Below are 18,937 nucleotides of genomic sequence, written 5' to 3'. Positions count from 1 at the left end.
CTCCGCACCAGGTAACAAACACCACTACATTATTCTCTCTTATTTCCTTCCTCCTTGAGTTTCTGCTATCTATTTGAAGTCTACTGGAAAAAACAAAATATTTAAAACTGTATTCAAATAAAATTTACTTTAGTGATAGGACAAGGGGCAATGGCTTTACACTGGAAGAGGTTCTGATCAAATCTCAGGAAAAAATTCTTCACTCTGAGGGTGGTGAAGCACTGGAACAGGTTGCCCAGAAAAGCTGTGGATGCCCCATCCCAGGAAACGTTCAAGGCCAGGTTGGATGAGGCTTTGAGCAGTTTGATTTAGTGGAAGGTGTCCCTGCCTATGGCAGAACGGTTGGAACTAGATGATCTTGAAGGTCCTTTCTAACCCAAACCATTCTATGATTCCATGCTTTCTGTTTTGTTAGCAAAGACTGTAAAAATGATACCACTTTTCAAGAGAAAACAAGAACCTAGGTTCCTCTTTCCACTCTCTTAGCTGAGTACTTTAACCATTAGCTACAGAGTTATGCTGTTACTTGCTTGTTCCCTCTAGCCTCTTGAATCTTACCTTTTTTTTTAATGTACGGTTGTTTAAGTAGAACGAAGATCACTTCTGCCTAGCATAGCTTACAGCCTGTGGCTTAGCAGACTTTCCTAGGCAGTTTAAATCCACTTTTAGGGCTAAAGGAGTAGTTTTCTACTTCATGCATGAACTTTCTGATTAGGGTATTTTACAAAAATGAGTTACACTACCCTATAAATAGTTTTAGGAAAATTAAAAAGGGACACCTATTGCAGCACACTGTGCTGAAATCAGTGTCTCCTTTCTGTTAAGTAAAGCATGATTGCACTCAACTAGTGCAGTCTTCCACAGCTTCAGTGCCTTTTCCCCTTCAATTCCCATCTGCAGCAGTCCAAGCAAAAGCCACCAGGACATTCCCACAGTGCACAGGTAGACTCCAGACTGAAAGGTCTAAAATGTTTATAGAACTACACACTCTATTTGCTCTTCAGATCACTTTTCTTTTTATTTCAGCACTTCCTTATTCCTGTTTCAGTTATTAACGCATATGCTCTGGGTTTCATCTACAAAGAACATTTTTGGCACATTTACCCCAGCAGAATAAATGTCTTGCCCTTTGAATGGTACTCCATGAAAAGTAAAGTAACAATTGAGATCTCAGCCCTACCCAACTCAGGATTGCATCAAATAAGGGATAATTAGCCTAGTCCATAGGGGCGTTTTTGTATCAGCACATTAGACACTTATTGAAGTACAGGTAGTATCAGTGTTTATGAGTTTGCTACTTGTTGCCAACAGACTGTAAGCTTTATATATACGGTCAAAAAGTAAGTTACTTAATCCTATGGCTGATATTTCATACCACCAGCCATCACGTTAAACAGTAACCAGGCAATTTAACTACTCGATCCAACTACCACAAAGTGTAAGTACTAGGTGCACATCTGAAGTTAAGAGTCACTTCCCTGGACTATTTTAACAGCATCCAGATACAAAGACCTGCAATTTGCTAATCTGACTACTCATTAATCATTTTAGTGATTGCAAGCAGAGAGTAAAGATAAGCAACCCACCAAAGACTATTGACATATGGTATAAAGAGGGAAAACACTTTATATAAACAGGCAAGTGATCTAACGCAATAAACATTTTAGAGCTTGAATTTCAACTAGATTTCAAATGAAGTATATAATCTGTGTTTAGTGATCATATAATTACAGAAAACTGCTCAAATGTATCCTATAAGAGTAAACCACATAGTTTTGTATACTCTAATTAGTCATGGAGTACATTATTTTCAGTGTGGTTTTACTAAGACAGTGGTAAAACTGCTTCTGCAGCAATTCTTTTACTAATAAAACTACTTCGGGAATAATGAAAAAGAAATATATAAGTAACCACACATCTCCAAATAGCTATACTAGAAAAATAAACGTAAGTCTAAGATCCTGCATTCTGAGTACTTGAAAGCATTGAAGATGTATGGCGTTTCATTGTCAATCATATTCTTTCAGTAGTTTGTTTCCCTCATACGTAGGAAGATAAAAATCAGAACTGTAAGTCGTAAGCAGTATAAGACGAAGTCACAAAAAAAAAATGGTACTTAAAAAAACAGCTAAAATAATTTTGAATGGAAAATAAAACACCAAAACCCAACTCTGATTATTGAAAGGAAACTATTAAGTGATAACAAATTTCCTTAGAATGAACTTTGATCTTGCTATCAAAAGAACACTATAAGTTTTTGTTATCTCTTTGCTTACCTTGCAAAAATACGCTTGCCTTCAGCACCACTTGGTAAAAGCCACACCAATTCAAAGCTCAAATGCCTTCAGTAATTAACCCTTTAAGTAACCTGATCTTCATCACTCGACTTTATTACCTCATTTTGAGACATACCATCTTCAATAATTAAGTACAGAATTATTGCCATAAAATCTCACATCATCTTGACAATCTTACTGTGTTCATAGTGCTTGAGCAAAGAAACTCCACACTCCTTTCCAAACTTGGCTTTTTTTTTTTTCCCCCTGAACAAAAGAAATGCATTTTTCAGTTTACTGTAGACAGCATTGAGCTGTTAATATGTTAAAAAAAAAAAAAAATCCGGATCAGTTGAGAGAAGTCTTTTAAGATCAATTATTATTAAAGGATTGAGGCTAGTTTTGAGGTCACTTCCTCTGCTACATTAGTTTTACAATTTCATAATTAATCTCCCATAAACTGTTGCAACACAAATGTGGATTAAGGAAGATTGACAAATTCACAAAGACAGAACATATAGTGTCTTTGGAATTTACTCTGCTAGTAAAGGTACTTAGAGTTGGTAAATATTATCTCTGAAATGCAAGGTAGCTAAACAAAATTTAATTTTGAACTTTTTGCATTGAGTTACCTGAAAGTATTCATCAACAAGCAGATTTGTAATGACAGTTAAATAGCAGCAATCATAAAGTCAAAGTCTGCATGCATTGTAACTACACCTCGCTACACAAACCACCTGAACTTAAAAACAGAAATTGAAAAAGTTATTACAGTGAGTTAAGAATATACGATTTCAAAGAGAAATAGCCAATATGGAAACCTGCTTGGATATTAACTTGATGTCACAATTGCTTTTATACAATTCCATTGTTTTTACTAAGACTTTTTTTTAGTCACAAACCAGTATCTTGGTTGCAATTACAGCATATAACTAATTACACCATTGGCTGACAGCAACTGCAAGTAACACGAGAAATTGTTGAACTCTTTTAGGCATTTATTAAAATTTTATAAACAGGAAATGTATTATGGGAGAAGAGTAGAAAGGCTGATACTACTAGAATTACTTTATTTTTTTGCGAAGTATAAGAACAACAGCTGTTTAAAACTTTTGATGTCAAAGTCATATGTTCTAAGTGAAATAAGAAATTAAAATATCTAGTTAAAGTTTCTTAGTATTTAGCATATTATAAGGAAATGTGTTTTGAGAAAACAGACTCCAAATAACCCTACAGGACGCCAGAGAATTGAACAGAACTACCAGTTTTAAATGTGGTCTCTCTTATTATAAAAACCTTGGAAACAAAACCGTAAAGGCAAGGTTTTCATCTCATAGATATCTTAGCACATCTAAGACTCCATCTACACAAAGAAAAATGAGACCACCTACTGGACTTAAATGTGCACAGGTCCTAAAACACCACCAGCACAAAACAGAAGTCTCTCATACTTACATGTAGCTCATAATTCCATTACAACGCCGTACTAGTAATTGATGCCACTAAAAAACTCAAAACAAGGGAGTAAGTAGCAACACAAAAGTACAGCTTAATATTAAAAATGTCCGTTTTAATCTAGATAAAATTACTAATTCATGAAAGAAACTCATCTGAGAAAGTCACAATGTTTTATTTAACTAAAATTAGATTTTAAAATATAAAAATGCGAAAAATGAGATTTAACTAATTAATTTGTAGAGAACAGCTAACTGATGAAACTAGCTAACTGATTGTTATGGACAAAATCTAGTCCCTCCAAGTTTTGAAGATATGAATTATGGAAGGGGGAAATTCACTTTCTAAATGTTCATCATGATTTTTTTTAGTGTGTGTGTCTCTATATGGTTTATTTATTTCACTATTTGTTTTTTATTAATTCAAACCATGAGGATTTCTTTAAGCAAGCTAATCAGTTGCAAGTGATGGTTGGTCTTGCTTTGTCAACTTCAGAACCAGCCATCCAATTTGAACATACAGTCTTCCAAATTTAAAAATTTAGACACGTGTCTCCTTAAAAAGCCAACAAATAGAACTCAATTTCTATTGTTAAAATACAGAAAGTTTTTGAAAGACTTGAAAAAGATGAATTACAAGCGTGATTCGGCAGAGGCTTTTTCAACATTTATCACAGTATTTACACTAGATGTAAAAGTTTTCATCTTGAAAGAACTGAGGCAGGAACTAAGAGTAGCATGTCAGAAAAAACATGTGACCTAACACTATGAATAATAACAATTTCTTTTTTTAAAAAAAAAAATATTTTAAAAACTGCTTTATTCCAGAGTTCTCTGTGTATGGATAAATGAGGTACAGATTAGCGTTTTGAGGTATTTCAGGGTTCTGGGCAGCCTTAAGCCTACAAATAACCTACCTGAAATTTTCTTTGGCTACTCATTTCAATCTTTCATATGAAAGTAAAGTTGAAGCAACAATATAACAACTCTGTTAGATATAATTGTCCTTATTATCTTCTCTCCTTTGATGTTAAGAATGGTTTATATGTTACATATGTATTTACAAAAACACTGAGAAGGTTGTTCAAATGACTAAGAGTATTACGATATTTCCAACACCAATACAGGCTTTATTTTGAGGCCCTCTAACTCTCTATACATCTAAATCCTAAAATATTAGTTTCTAAGTGAGATTTATTTATTTATTTTTTAATTCCCTCCCCTCACCCCCTTTAATTTACATGTTATTTCCTACATTTACAAGACAGAATACTACTACAACAAATCTGGAATGCACTGCAGTCTTATCTACTGATTTAAAGAGAACTGCTTTTGTAACTGAAGCATATGTAAAGACCTCTGTACACCACTCATGACAGAGATGATCACACATAAGCTCCTGCCAAAGGTGTTATTTCAGCTCTCATAAAAGCTGAAGAATAATTTTATAGCTGACTTCTAGTTAGCCTTTGACTGTGACTCCACTGAGAATTTTCCAGATAGAAAATTATATTACTTCATGTAGAATTATATTTTTTGCTGGGATTGATCTTTTGTTTTTATCATTCAAAAATCAAGCCAAACTAGATGTGAATCAAGGCACTAATTCTGACTGTGTAATCTTCTCTTAATAGGAAATTAATCGATACTAATGTTACAGTGTTGTTATATAGACAATCTCCATTAAGTTACACTACTCGGAGAGCCTATCAAGGAATGACTGATATATTTGAAAGTCATTATACTGCGTGAAGGTGGTACTATGCAAGTGGCTCATAACAGTATCTGATCACCATCTCTTCCCTGGCTAGAATTATAATTTCACACGTTACATATTCCAGCTCAAAAGAGCATATGATATAGCAGGAGTCTGTCTCCCATCACCATTTCTGCACTGGAATATGTGAAAATTGAAAGAAAACCTCACTTTCTTTTAAACTCCTGCTTACACAGATCGTAGATCATGCAGAGTATGACCTGAAGTTTTTATGTAGTTCCAGGGACAGAGAGAAGGGGAGGACTGCTGTGCTCCATGTTTATTTTCTCAGAAACTACCATTTCTCTTTTTCCAGAGATGCAAAGAGAATAAATAAAATAAACAAATAAAAGCAGCACCCCAAACCACCACCTAAAATTTAAAAGAAGTGATCTTGATATAAATGCTTGCAAATAATTTTTAAAATAGCTGCCTACAGTATAGCAATCTTTCTGTCTTTTCAAGTGCTAAATCCCTAACTATTGCAGTGATTTGATGTAAAGATGTTATCAGAAATTTCACAGCTATGAACTTGTTTTCCCAGTTCCAGAAAAGACCATGTCGAAAATCACTAGTCTAATAGCACTTCAAGTGCTTTAAGCAATATTTAAAAAGGAAAATAAGGTATCTTTTTGCAGAATTAAACTCCCTCTCCAAACATATGTCTATACAAACTTTTCCCTGCTCATGTAACCCTCTCTGGTTGCAGGAGTTTAACAAACATTTGGGTTAATTCTGGTCACATTTTCAGTAAAGGTAAAGTGTGGACAAAAAAAAAAATCTGTTCTAGGGACAGCGTAATCAAACACTTTATTTTCTCTGCATGTGACAGGTAAACTGTTGGGCACATGGAGGCTGCTACATAAGTTTTGAGCTGTGTGACATGAATGAACAATAATTGAGCCTGGCATTGTTTGGCATCTACAGAAGTAACAAGAACAATTTCAATGTTTGGGTCTTTTATTTAACCTTAAATCACGTTAGTGTGCAAAGTAATAATACTGGTTTTATTCAAGTTCCAAAATATTACGTCAATTGGGATTAAAACCCACAAGTAGTTAAACAACACAGACTTCCTTTGTTAAAATGAAGCCAATACTACTGTACGGTCACTGGCCCTTCACTTCCTCACTAAATAATTCTCCAGCATTATCGGAAACCCATGGAAGTTGTTTGCAGCTGTACTCATTTCCTATTTCACTTCACTCAGTCTCCAAATCAGACAGACACACACAAAGATACTGCTTTAAAGGTTACAAAAGCGTAAAAGGATAAAATCATGTGAGGTAAATGATTTATCCATAAGCTATTAGTAGTTTATAAATTCACAAAGCTCTAAGGATTACTAGAGACTGATAAACAGACGGTGAGAGCCACAGACTCAGCGTTAGCAAAATTTTAATCAAGCTGTTTGACAGAACAAACTTTTCATATTAAAACAGCATTCTATTTTAGGATTGCATATATTAAATTGTCTTTAAATCAGCACTTAATTTCAAAGTTGATGTTAACTTTGTAATGCATGTTTTATAATTTATGAAACAAAAACTGTCACAATCCTAAATTGCCACAGGATCAATTTAGTACAAGTACTTTCAAAAACTTGAGATAGTAAAAAAGAGCACAGGAAAAAAATCAAGAGCAAAATTTATGCCAAATAATATTAAATTCTAGACAAACACTTATCTTCAGGTTTGGTCACTCAAATGAGGAAATTCCAGAGTTAAGACTGCCATATCATCTTAACTTGACCGTCTTGCATGTGTGCATTAAGATGCACAGACTCAGGCCTCATTAGGAGCACAGGATACAGTGTGTTCTGAAATGGGTAATTACTCAATGCTTCTGCTGGAATTCTCTATGTAAGAAAGGCCTTATCTAAATGGCCTAACTCCTACAGCACAGGATTACTAATTTTCTCAAAGGAATGTCCATGGCATTCTCATGATAATACCCAAGTGCTTCATAAATATGAATGAATATATCTTCACAACACTCTCAAGCAATTAGGTCGTGCAATTATTCCTATTTTAGACCTGCAAAACTGAAGGATGGGGAAATTAACACTCGAAATTAATTTTGTCATTCTCCTGTCCAGGTTATGAACCCAAGTCTAGCTTTTGGATGTATGCATCATTTATATATATCAAGTAGCATTAAAGGCATAGAAAGCTATACCTTTGCACTCAGCATTTCTGCAAAACTGACTCAAAATCGTTATATGGAGCAGTGTCAAGTAACTCCCTGTCCCATTTGCTATTATTGTTTTACATTTCTGAAGTAAGGCATGGCTTCTGGAGAAAGTATTATTTGCTACCTGATCCTGATTCTTTCCCCAAGCCGCAACTTAGTTGGTATAATAAATGTAACAGAAGTCCTGGGGGAGTGGAAGTAAGCATACCAATTTGGCAAAAAGATCAAAAATTATTTCTGACCTGAATACATGAGCAAGGTAATCCAAAAAGAGTACAAGGGTCTTCCCTCACCCTATATGGATACCTGGTTAGGATTCCAGTTTCTTGCTCAGTAATACCAAGGAGAACTGGAACTCCCATCCATTATGCAAATGTAGTTTTTGCCATTCTAACATGTATACTACCACTTACAAGGAAGTACTATAAGCTTCTTTCAGGTACCTTAACTCAGCAATCTTTGAGATATTAATTATACAAAGCCTGTATCATTGAGTAGCACTATTTAAAATCGTGGCACGGCAAAACTATTCTATCCATATGGAAACAGACACAATGCCTAGGGAAGTTCAGTGAGCTCCTTCTGCTAAGAGAGTTCAATCTAATGGCTCTAGCTCTGCAGCAATTGAGGACGTTCTCCTTAGCTCTTAAATATCTATGTGCTACATATGACTTGTTGAGGCATTGTTGTTGGTCAGTTAAAGCTGAACACCTTTCTTCTAACTACACATGAAGCTTGCAGTTCCATAATTTGAAGAGTAAAAATAGAAGAAAACTACAAAACACAGGAAGCAATGATAGAAAAGGGATTTTGTTCTAGCCCACTACAATGTCACTCTGGGGAACAGTCAATATACACTTTAAATTGAGGATGGTTTGCATACTACCTTTACAATTCTTACCAGGTGCAACAAAAAGCTGTATATAATTCATGTTCCACTCTCGTCTCAGACAAAAAGAAATTACATGTTTTGGTTGAAAGCTCTTCATAAAATGAATACAATAATTCTCTCTTGAATTGGCACTAACAGATCCAATTCTAAATGGTTAATCCAATAGATTAGAAATTACATAATCATAATTCATATGCAGCTCATAAATGTAGACTTGTATACAATGGTATTATCAGTTATTATTAGTAGATGCCATACTAAGTACCCATTCCACTTTCTCTAAGAATTACTGCAATCCTGCTATCTACTATCATGCTTCCAACATTTCTCCTCAAAAGTACTAAAGCAAATTAAGATCTTAGACTATGAAAGAATCAAAGATGGAAAAAATATAAATTTGTCCACTCAATATGATTGTGTAAAAATTAAAAAAAAATCAGTAATTTAATTCAAACAATACAATATTCAATTGTATTTTGTAAATACAACCATCGGGTTTATATCAGCGAGATGTAAAGCTTTTCAGTCCTGCAACTGGATTGGAGTTGAATCACTGACTTTTAAATGAAACTGCTCATTATTCCTTTGTCAAAGTATCCATTTTTGTCCATTCATTGCTTTTTCAGACAAAACATTATATCCAAATGCATCCAATGAAATACGAAAACTAGCAACTAAGAATATTTTGATAATTAAGTTTCAAAGTCTTTGACCCTGTTACAGTGAATTACAGAATATAAAAAGAAAAAAAAAACTGAACAACTCACAAGCAAATAAACCACATCCACAATAAAAAGTGAAAAATTCTGAAGCTACTTTCTATTGTACACATTGTACATTGTAAGCTCCAAAGCACAAAATCCAGAACTTGTTTACTCTTATATAATCCTTTGTTTTACATGAGTGTTGCTAAAAGCGCAAATCTTTTCTGATCCTCAGTGCAATAGCTCTAGGGTTAAGTGGTGAGATTAATCATAGAGTTCCAGAACGTGTATTCTGAATAGCTATCTCTGCCAACTCCACCTCCTTCCATCTAAACACATTAAAATGCCTTGGAATGCTACCATTTTTGTCAATTACTTCTGTATTTAATTATAAGCTATTTTGCAAAAAGTTAAGCAGATATAAATTAGTTACCATAACTTACATATTTGTTTACAGTTGTGTTCAGGTTGAACATGAAAGTTATGGAATCAGTCTTTGCTCTAATTTTTTTCCTGCAAATAATAAAATGATAACTATTTTTATTCCACCTGGCCATCTCACACATACAGCAGCTTTTTTTCATTACATGGAAACTCCAAAACTAAAGAAAATGGTATTTCATTTGCTTTAATGAGAGGCCAGGTATATCTGAAAAGATTACAAAATGTCCTGTGACCTACTGCATGCAAAGAAAAACCTAGCAATGCTTCTTTAACTAGTTATTTTATAATTATCTAAAATAAGAAAGATGCTTTTAAGTGCCAACGAAGACTTACTAAAGAAACTGACCACTAAGAAGTACACATACACTACTTTAGCTAGTAGTATTTTTGAGAAACAAATCAGTCAGTCAATAGTTCTTGTCATGAAAATAAATTTCTTCTTTCTGTGAAAGATGAACTATATTCTACATAGGTCCACATCAGTCAGTTTTACCATCTAAAAATTCAGGATTATTGCACAAAGACACAAACATGTCAGTGCGTAGCCTATAAAATTATAGAAATTCATTAGCTACTTACAGAGAACAGAAAGCAGTACTTTACTTGACATAGGTTACATATAGGTTATTGCTATTTATAATCTTTTTTACTATTATGTGTGGAAGTTCTAGCCATGGACCACAATACCATAGTGTTAAATTCTATAGAGACAGAAAAAGATGGATCTTTGACCTGGAGAGAAGACAATAACATAGTACCAGCTGAAACATATTTTTAGCACTCACCACCTATTTTAAGGATACCAACACTAGCCTTTCCTTGACTCGGACTGATGCCTTTACAGTCCTCAATTTGCCTTTGGCGTTGTGCACTGGCCTTAAGCAACAATGTCACACACATTTAACTCTTTTACTCCACCACTTTCAGTGTTATAATGAGATATAGTGAAAGACTTGATTCATATTCCAGCCCTATCTCCCCTTTGGATGGAAGGCAAACTTGAGGCCCTGTGAAGGTTTCTCTTCCTTTGACAAATACCTTACAGTTCGATAGCCTTACAAGGTCCAACAAGGGTAACGTACCTGCATAAGCAAACAAGACAGGATTTGATATCACTAATTCTAGTCAAATGTACTCTTCAGCTGAGACCTATTTTAATTAACTGAGGGAGATAAAACACTCTGTGTTGTAACTACAACAATAGTTAGTGTCTTTCAATGTGATTTTTCAACTTCTTAACATCCTAATCCTAGTGGAAGCACTTTCACCCCAAGTAAGATCTATTCAGGTTAAATGTATTTGATTTCTAATAGACAGAGAGAGACTTGGAAAGTTACGATCCTGATAACCTCAGTCTAAGCTCATTCTATCACTATGTTAGCACCTACCGCAGATTGACAGTTTCCAACTGAACACATAGAGGAAAAACAAGAAAGCCCATTAGATCACATGAAATCCAGTGCCCTACATTATAAGAAGACAATACACGAGCTAACTATTAAATAATCATTACACTTATATGGGTGCACTCTGGGAACACAACAGAAACGAAAGAGGTTTCCCTTCTCTTCTCCTCTGCCCACCTCTTCTCTTCCCCTCCTCTCTATGGTTATTATGTCTATTTAGCATTACAATTTTACAGTAATAGACATAAATGAATTTAATTATCCCTGTGATTTTAACTATGAAAAAAAAAAATCTTCTCCTGCTGAATGTAAATCAGAGGAAGATATTTTTCTTCTCAGTGCCTGTATTCTGAAATATAATTACCTAATTATTTCCATTTATTGGTTTGGTTGGTTGGTTGTTTTCTTTTGTTTAACACAGAACTGAGAAGGACTCCAGATCACACTGCTTGCTTCTACAGTATGCATGCTACAATTAAGGCAGGTAAACTCTCATGACAGAAAATCTTTATTAACTTGCTATTAAGTGTTCCTTATCACTTCACCATCTAGTGCGTTGAGCTCCCTCAAGCTCCCTTTCTAAAGTAAATGAGATCCGCAGCAAGCTACTGAAGCGGAAAACTACAAACTCTGTCCAAAGACAAGTCACAATCTCCTGCTGCCCTAATTCTTCTATCCATTAAATAGGAATAAAAATGTTTCTTCACCTCAAAACTGAGGTAAGGGAGGCATGCAGGTGTCTTTTTAAAAAGAAAGTTTGGCAAATGCTGCAGAATGATACATAAAGCAGAGAGCAGTAGGAAAGGACTGGAAGAAAGAGGAAAAGAAAATGAGCTACAGAAAAAAATAAGGAAACAGCAACCAAAAGTAGTGGCCAATTATACCTAAAGACTAAATGAATGTGGTATACGTTCACTTGCAATTTGAGCACTTGAGTCAGTCAGTTCTTTCCACCCAACTCACAGCCAATTTTACCCCTAGTTTTATCAATATAACTGATTGAGATGACAAGAAATATCAAAGTAGCAAGCAAACAGTACTTTTCAAAAAGAGAAAGGGCAAGGAAGTAGATAGATGAGTGAAAAAATTTTCATTTTGCATCATGTGTAAGCAGAGAAAGAGTAATAAAGCACACACACACACACAGTTTCTGCATTCACTTTGTAAGACTTTGGGGTTGAATTTTTCTTGTTTTTCTTCTTAGGCTACCTTTGTTCTAAAACCAATGCTTCTGTAGACATAGTATTTAGATATAGGCTTTAACTATGCTAAAGATCTTCTGTTGCTACAGCTATTTCATATGTCCCTCTCGGCAATGTCTTCACAAGCAGATGCAGCACATGCTGACAAAGAAGTTATTGTCAGAAATAACCCAAATAACATACCTGTGTTTGCACTTAAAGCTTTGCTGATACAGCAATTACAGCTGATACAGCACGCAAGTCTTTCATACTCTGAGTTGAAACAACTATGAAACAGAATGAAGGCCATAGTGTCAACCCAGTCTTCAAAACATATTTTTCACTCAATTTTTTCTCCTTTAAATTCCCTCCACGAATGAGCAAGAGCTAAATGAATAACGCTTCTGTTGCTCCCTTCTACTTACTAGGTTTGTTACAGATTAAAGTCACTCTCTACACCTCTACGGCACCTCTAGTTTAAAAATCTCAAGATTCTGAAAAGAAATTTCTGGGTGAGTCAATCAGAAGCATCTCCTGTAATTTGTACTGTGAAATAGTACCTAAATACAACATATGAAAAGCTAAGCTGCGCCCAACCCACAAAAATATTATTTAATTAAAACCAAACCCTTCTTTACTGTTAGGAAAGATCTGTGGAAAAAAACATCCAGTATATGTATTATTTTTCTCTATGTTCATTCAGAAGCAAGGGATGGTAGGCAACCTTTACATTGTTTTCAAAATTGCTGTGTAGCTTCAGTTAAAATGGATTATTTTATTTGTTTCCTGTCTCTCTGCCCTACATACATTTCAGTATTTCAAATCTACAGTTACTAAAAGGTCACTTGTTTCTTGTATTTGTACTTCCCTGTTAAAACCTCAGTATGTTTTTTCTGAAGCTTTCCAACAACCACTGAACTCAGACTCCTTCTTTTCATTACAAAGCAATGACACCTGCAAATTATCTTCCAGATTTTGTATCTCTTACAACAGCAATGGATAGTCCCTTCTGACTGGGACAACTGAGTTTGCAGTTAATAAATGGCTTGAATTGCTTAGACTAACACTACCCGGAAAATAAAATATGAGGGAGGGAGGGAGGGAGGGAGGGAGGGAGGGAGGGAGGGAGGGAGGGAGGGAGGGAGGGAGGAGGAGAGGGAGAGAGAGGTAGAGGCTGACAAAAAACTCTATGCATGAAAACTGGAAGACTGAGACTACTAAAAACAGTTTGGACAAAACTAAGCTAAAAAATATGTATTCCAAGAGCATATTTACTTCACTACAAAAGCAAAAAAGCAAATGGGCGTTGACCAGTCTAGAGTTGAGCTACTCTGAAGTAAACCTTCCCAAAACACACATGATGTGGACGTCAAGTACTTTGAACCAACTGCTTCACTCTCAAATCCTCTTCTACTTGTTTGTATAACATAGTAATATTGACACAGCCCAAGATACCAGGTTGACTATTGTGAAAGGCACGGTTACAATGTTAAACCAAAGATATTGATTTTGCATAGATTATGTATTTATGCAAATACTTTGATTCGTTCATATGTAAAATAAACCACTGTATGGTACTTACCAGTTTTGGGGTTTATTGAAAAGAATCCCTGTGGATTGCCACTTGTAATCTTGTAGGTTAACTTTTCACTTGAGCTAGAATCTGGATCAAATGCCTCAATCTGAATGACGGATACATCTTTGGGTGAGTTTTCCATGACCTCTGGGTAATAAACTGGTTCTGTGGTCTGAGGAGCATTATCATTAACATCCCCAACTTCTATGTAGATTTCAATGAAGGACGATAAAGGCACAATGCCTTGGTCTGTTGCGTAAACAGTTAACCAGTAATGTGAAGTAGTCTCACGATCCAGGCGATCTGCAGTCTCAATAATACCTGTTTAACAGGAAGAAAGATAAATAGAAAACGCTCAATAAATATGCAGAAGTGAATAAAAATAGAGTAAGCAACAAGCTTAAATGAATGAATAAATTAAAATGAATACAAGTTCAAAATAACCGACGTTGATTCTACAAGCTGTGCTAATATACACAGACAAACATATTGAGGCTAACCTGAAGCCACAAAAAAATAAAATTACTACAACAGTTTTCAGCAATTATGCGTTACAGATATTAAAACACTATATTACTTAATTTCCTTTCCAACATCCTTTGAGATTTATCAGATCAATTAGCACTATTCATAAAAGCTATTTTGCCTAAAAGATTAAATATAATGAGTAATTCAGAGTCTTTTGGGACTCGAATGACCCTCTTTACTCATCACTGATTATAGTGAATTTTATACCATATTAAACTATCTGATTTAGATGCCAAACTCTTGAACTGTTTACCATTATTCATATTCATGAGCAGCTACTTAAATGTGAAACATTCTTATCTATGTGCCCAAATGAATTATTTAACTGAATTTTCTCAATCTGCTCATTTGGGTTCAAGCAGAAATTTCACAGAAAAGAAAACAAAACTTATACCTGAAGCTAACCTTTGCAGCATTGGGACCAACCAATGGCTGCTGTTACTCTGGCAATGGAAAGCAGCACTTAGCTCAATATTACATGCATAAAATTAAGGGCCATTTAAGGAACAGCTACACAATTCACAAACTTGATAAAAACCTGCCTGCTGAGTCTACAGAAGTTTGTCAGAGCCAGAGCCAAAGAATAAGGGACTCAAGCTTTTATCCGCTGTGAAGGAAATACAAATCTATTTTTATAAGCAGCTTACTCTACAGGTACAATCATAACATGCACGTGTCACAAGGGTACATGACACTGTGTAACCTATTTGATGGGGGATGAATATCAAACAGATTCACAGTGCCATGGCACAATTAAAGTTTGCACTTTCCTTTTCCTGATCCAGTCACTCTTACAAGTTGTCCAACTTCAGATATTTTCTAAATAGAACTTAAAACAAACCCGATACTTGTCAGGGTGAGGGACAGAGCAAGCCCTTGAGACCAGTTCTGTGGAAATCTTGAAGAGCTTTGTCATGGCTTTTATTGTTTGTTATACTGAGAGACACCAGACCTAACTGGGACTGGAGCCGAGATGATTCAAACTATCACCATGACAGCCAGTTTTGGACTCCGGATACAGCCATACAGTGTGACTAATGTGTGATGTGGCCCTTGTCCTGAGCTTGTTAACTCCACACGACATATAAATATACCATCAGTAAAATATGACTTCAAGAAAACTACGCCACTGTGCTTTTACAGGAGTTCTACAGGAAACAAATCTCTACCTTAAGTAGTATTTCCTTCACACACCCCAGACACTTTTTTAATGCATTATACCGGCTGAGCAAAATGAGATAAATATTGAGGAATTACTCATTTATTCATTACTTTCTTTGCCTTGTGGGAAGCTGCATAAAGGTCTGAGGAAGATAATTTGAAATGTTAAGATGTCAGTAAGATCACTTCTATAGGGCTAAAGAGGATACCATCTAATGCTTAGACCTGCAAAATACCCATATATGGCATTTCAAGCAGCACAGCATTTCAGAACTACCACCAGATGTCAGTGTGGAAATTGGTTTTATATAGCGTCAAAGCTTGCGAACTGGGATAGAAAGGAGGGGCACTGCAATTCAAAAATACACATGCACTCTATAAAAGTTTTCTTGAAAGCAAACTGGTGGCTTTATGATTTCCTCTTTTTTTTTTTTTTAAGGAATATCATCAAAAACTAAGCCAAGGTGTTAATTTTAAGGATATTAGCATTTTACATTTCTAGTCTCTTCACTTCAGTATTTATATTTTGTTTGATGGCAGTTTTACTTATTAAAAAAAATCCTATGCAGTTACTGGATTTGTGCTGTGGTTACCTGCATAGGTTCTGATTGTTAATGTTAATCTACTCTTAAAAATGGACACAAAGCCTTCAGCACCCAGTTACCTGGATTCTATTTTTGTAACTCACTTATGCTACATCTTTTGCACCTCTCTACTTCGGTCAGGAGACTCGCTCGGGAATAAATAAATTTGTTAGTTATTGTGGCCTCATTTCTAAACCTAAATGCAGGATGTGGCATGCAAGCACTTCATCTCAAGTCTGAGAAGACTCCATGTATGCCTTGGAAAATTTTCTAAAACCTTCATGTTCTACTAAACCTAAGACTAGACTGTATCAATTCCCTTTTAGCAAGACTTCCAGCAATGCTGCTCTGCTGCTTGCAATCCGTGCAGAATGCAGCAGGCAGGCTTATGTGCTGAATTGAGCAACCGTTACCGTTTTACACCTGTCCTGTTTTCTTAACAGTAGCTACATCAGAAGTGGCAGATTAATTTTAAGATAGCCTTGCCTGATTTTAAAGAAACATAAAAAGACACTCTTGTGGTAACGGAGCTCTCCTCCTGTAACCTGCACACCTGGCATTTACAAATTCTACCACCTTAGTTATCAAAGCCTACCTCAAGGAAAAAGACAACTGAACCAATTTTGCTTTTGTAGACTATCAGCTCTCAAGTGCCCATTCACTTAAGTCACATAAACAACAACAGGATTTAAAAAAAAAAAAATAATAAAAAGATTATAGAGATAGCAGGGATAGTGGCTAGCTACAATACAGCAAAGATAGGCAACTTTATTTTTTGGTTCATTTTTCATTTCAAGTCACATCTGCATATATGACACTATTTCTGTATATTTTACACTGACTTCTGCAGAAATGTTCAGTGAAAGGCTTGTAATCTGTCTGACCATCTGACCACTGAACACATCATGTAACACAGATGTTTACCCAATAGGATAGCTCTGGTCTTCAGAATGTCTGTTTTTCTACAAAGTCATCCATACTCTAAGCATGCGTTAGTTGAAGTAACATGAAATCTCATTCACTAAAATTATTTTTCCATTTTTCTCATGTTTCTCGCCAACAGATCCTGAATTGTTGGGTGAACATATTTTCTGTCTATGCCGTTTATAATTTCAAACTGAAATATAAAACATCTAGGAAAACGATTTTATGATCAGTTAGATATGCAAAAAAAACCTATATAACTGTTTAACACTAATCAACAGATTAATTCCTGAATTAACATTTCCTAGAGTCATAAAAGGTACTTAAAAAAGCTTTCATGTACCCCACTTACAGTTCAAAATGGATGGAATACACAGGTATGTATGCAAGTTAGAAAACTTTATTAAAAATGGGTGTCACACATAAGTGGATTACTTTGACAATATGAAAAATGAAGACTCAAAATAACATTCTTCCAGTATAAAAGCCATGTAAAAGGGAGACAGGAATACAGGGAGCAAAAATTTCCCTTCACCCCTTGCACATGGCAGGGGGCGGAGGAGAGGCTGCCACACCTAGTTCTCCTTCATCACTCAAAGTTGCAGACATGACAAGGGAAGGGTTGACTGGTCTATTAATATAACTCAGCTTTCTTTCTGCTTCTTCTGCCCAGCAATAAAATGGAACAGATACTGATCCAGTACACATGGCTGGGGGTGGAGGGAAGCTCTGACTACCAAAACCTGAATTTCTTCTGCACACAACTACACAGAGTACTTGGGTTTTTTTTCCCTTTTAATGTTACTGTACAATGTGACAGTAATTTCAAAACTCCATCCTTTTCTCATTACTCTAGTTGAAGTTGCTTCTGCAAGTTTAACACTATATCTTTCCTGAGTTTGCTTATGAGAACACTAATAGCTTCATCTTTAATTTCTATGCAACAATAATGAATACAAATGCATGTAAACTTCAGTAGTCTACTATACCTTCTAAAAAACACAACCCCAAAGAAGAATAAGTTAACTAAGATGACTTTTTCCCACAAAGATAATGATAGTTCTCTTATCAAGTCACAGGTCTAGAATCATTCCTTAAAGTAACGTTGGTTGGTGTGCCAACTTTCTGCTTTTGTCAGTGTTCACTATCCTGGTCTATTTTACACATTAGGGCAGTATAATATCATACGCTGTCTGAAAGCCACCACTCACAGAGTTCATAAATTCACTGGCTTCTAGCTCTAGTGGTTCTCAAGACAGCAGAGAGAAAAATGATGGTAACTCGTATATCAAAGAGAAGTAATAAAACAATCTAAGTAAGAGTTATTTTGTTTTAGTCTTGTAATCGGCTAGATCCATTAAGTATCAGTAAGATGTTGATCAGTATAATTAGTTTCAACAGCGTATTTTGGCTCCTAGAAAGTATTTTCACTTTTTTGCTTTCAAGTGGTGTAAAGCACATTTAGGGAGTACAGCTTAAGCACATCATATCTTCAATGCTGTATAAGTTCCATCTCTGCTTTAACTCTTCTCCCATTCACAGAAAAATCTTTAATCAGCAAATTTCCCATCCATTCTCTATGCTGGTACAATTTGGTAATTTTAACTTTTACAAACCATTTGCTTTTTATGTAGCAAGACAAGTAGAGAAATCTTCCACAGAGTACCACTAAAAATCTTTAGCATGTATGGTAATCTCAAAGACTTGTAAATATTATTGTTCATAAAATGCGGTGAAGTCAGGATTCCAAAAACATTTTTCACTTGGCTGGATATGCAATCTTGAAGCCTTTTAGGTGGTCAGGATAAAAAGAAATTCATATTCAGTCACTAACTACCAGAGAGGTGTACAAAAGAGC

General features: G+C 35.3%; 1 protein-coding gene across 2 annotated transcripts in view; it reads right to left on the bottom strand.

Moving 5' to 3' along the window:
- FAT1 (FAT atypical cadherin 1) overlaps window positions 1-18,937 on the bottom strand; it is a 104,477-nt gene that overhangs the window by 57,702 nt on the left and 27,838 nt on the right. For both annotated transcript variants that reach the window (XM_086612303.1, XM_086612304.1), the window contains exon 2: window positions 13,889-14,203. In XM_086612303.1, the coding sequence (XP_086468429.1) occupies window positions 13,889-14,203 (315 nt within the window). The remainder of the gene's footprint in view (window positions 1-13,888; window positions 14,204-18,937) is intronic.

This window comes from Tauraco erythrolophus, chromosome 5 (genome assembly GCF_009769465.1).
Source record: "Tauraco erythrolophus isolate bTauEry1 chromosome 5, bTauEry1.pri, whole genome shotgun sequence".
Lineage (NCBI taxonomy): Eukaryota > Metazoa > Chordata > Aves > Musophagiformes > Musophagidae > Tauraco > Tauraco erythrolophus.
The sequence above is the reverse complement of the archived record's forward strand: the minus strand, read 5'-3'. Positions and strand labels throughout refer to the sequence as shown.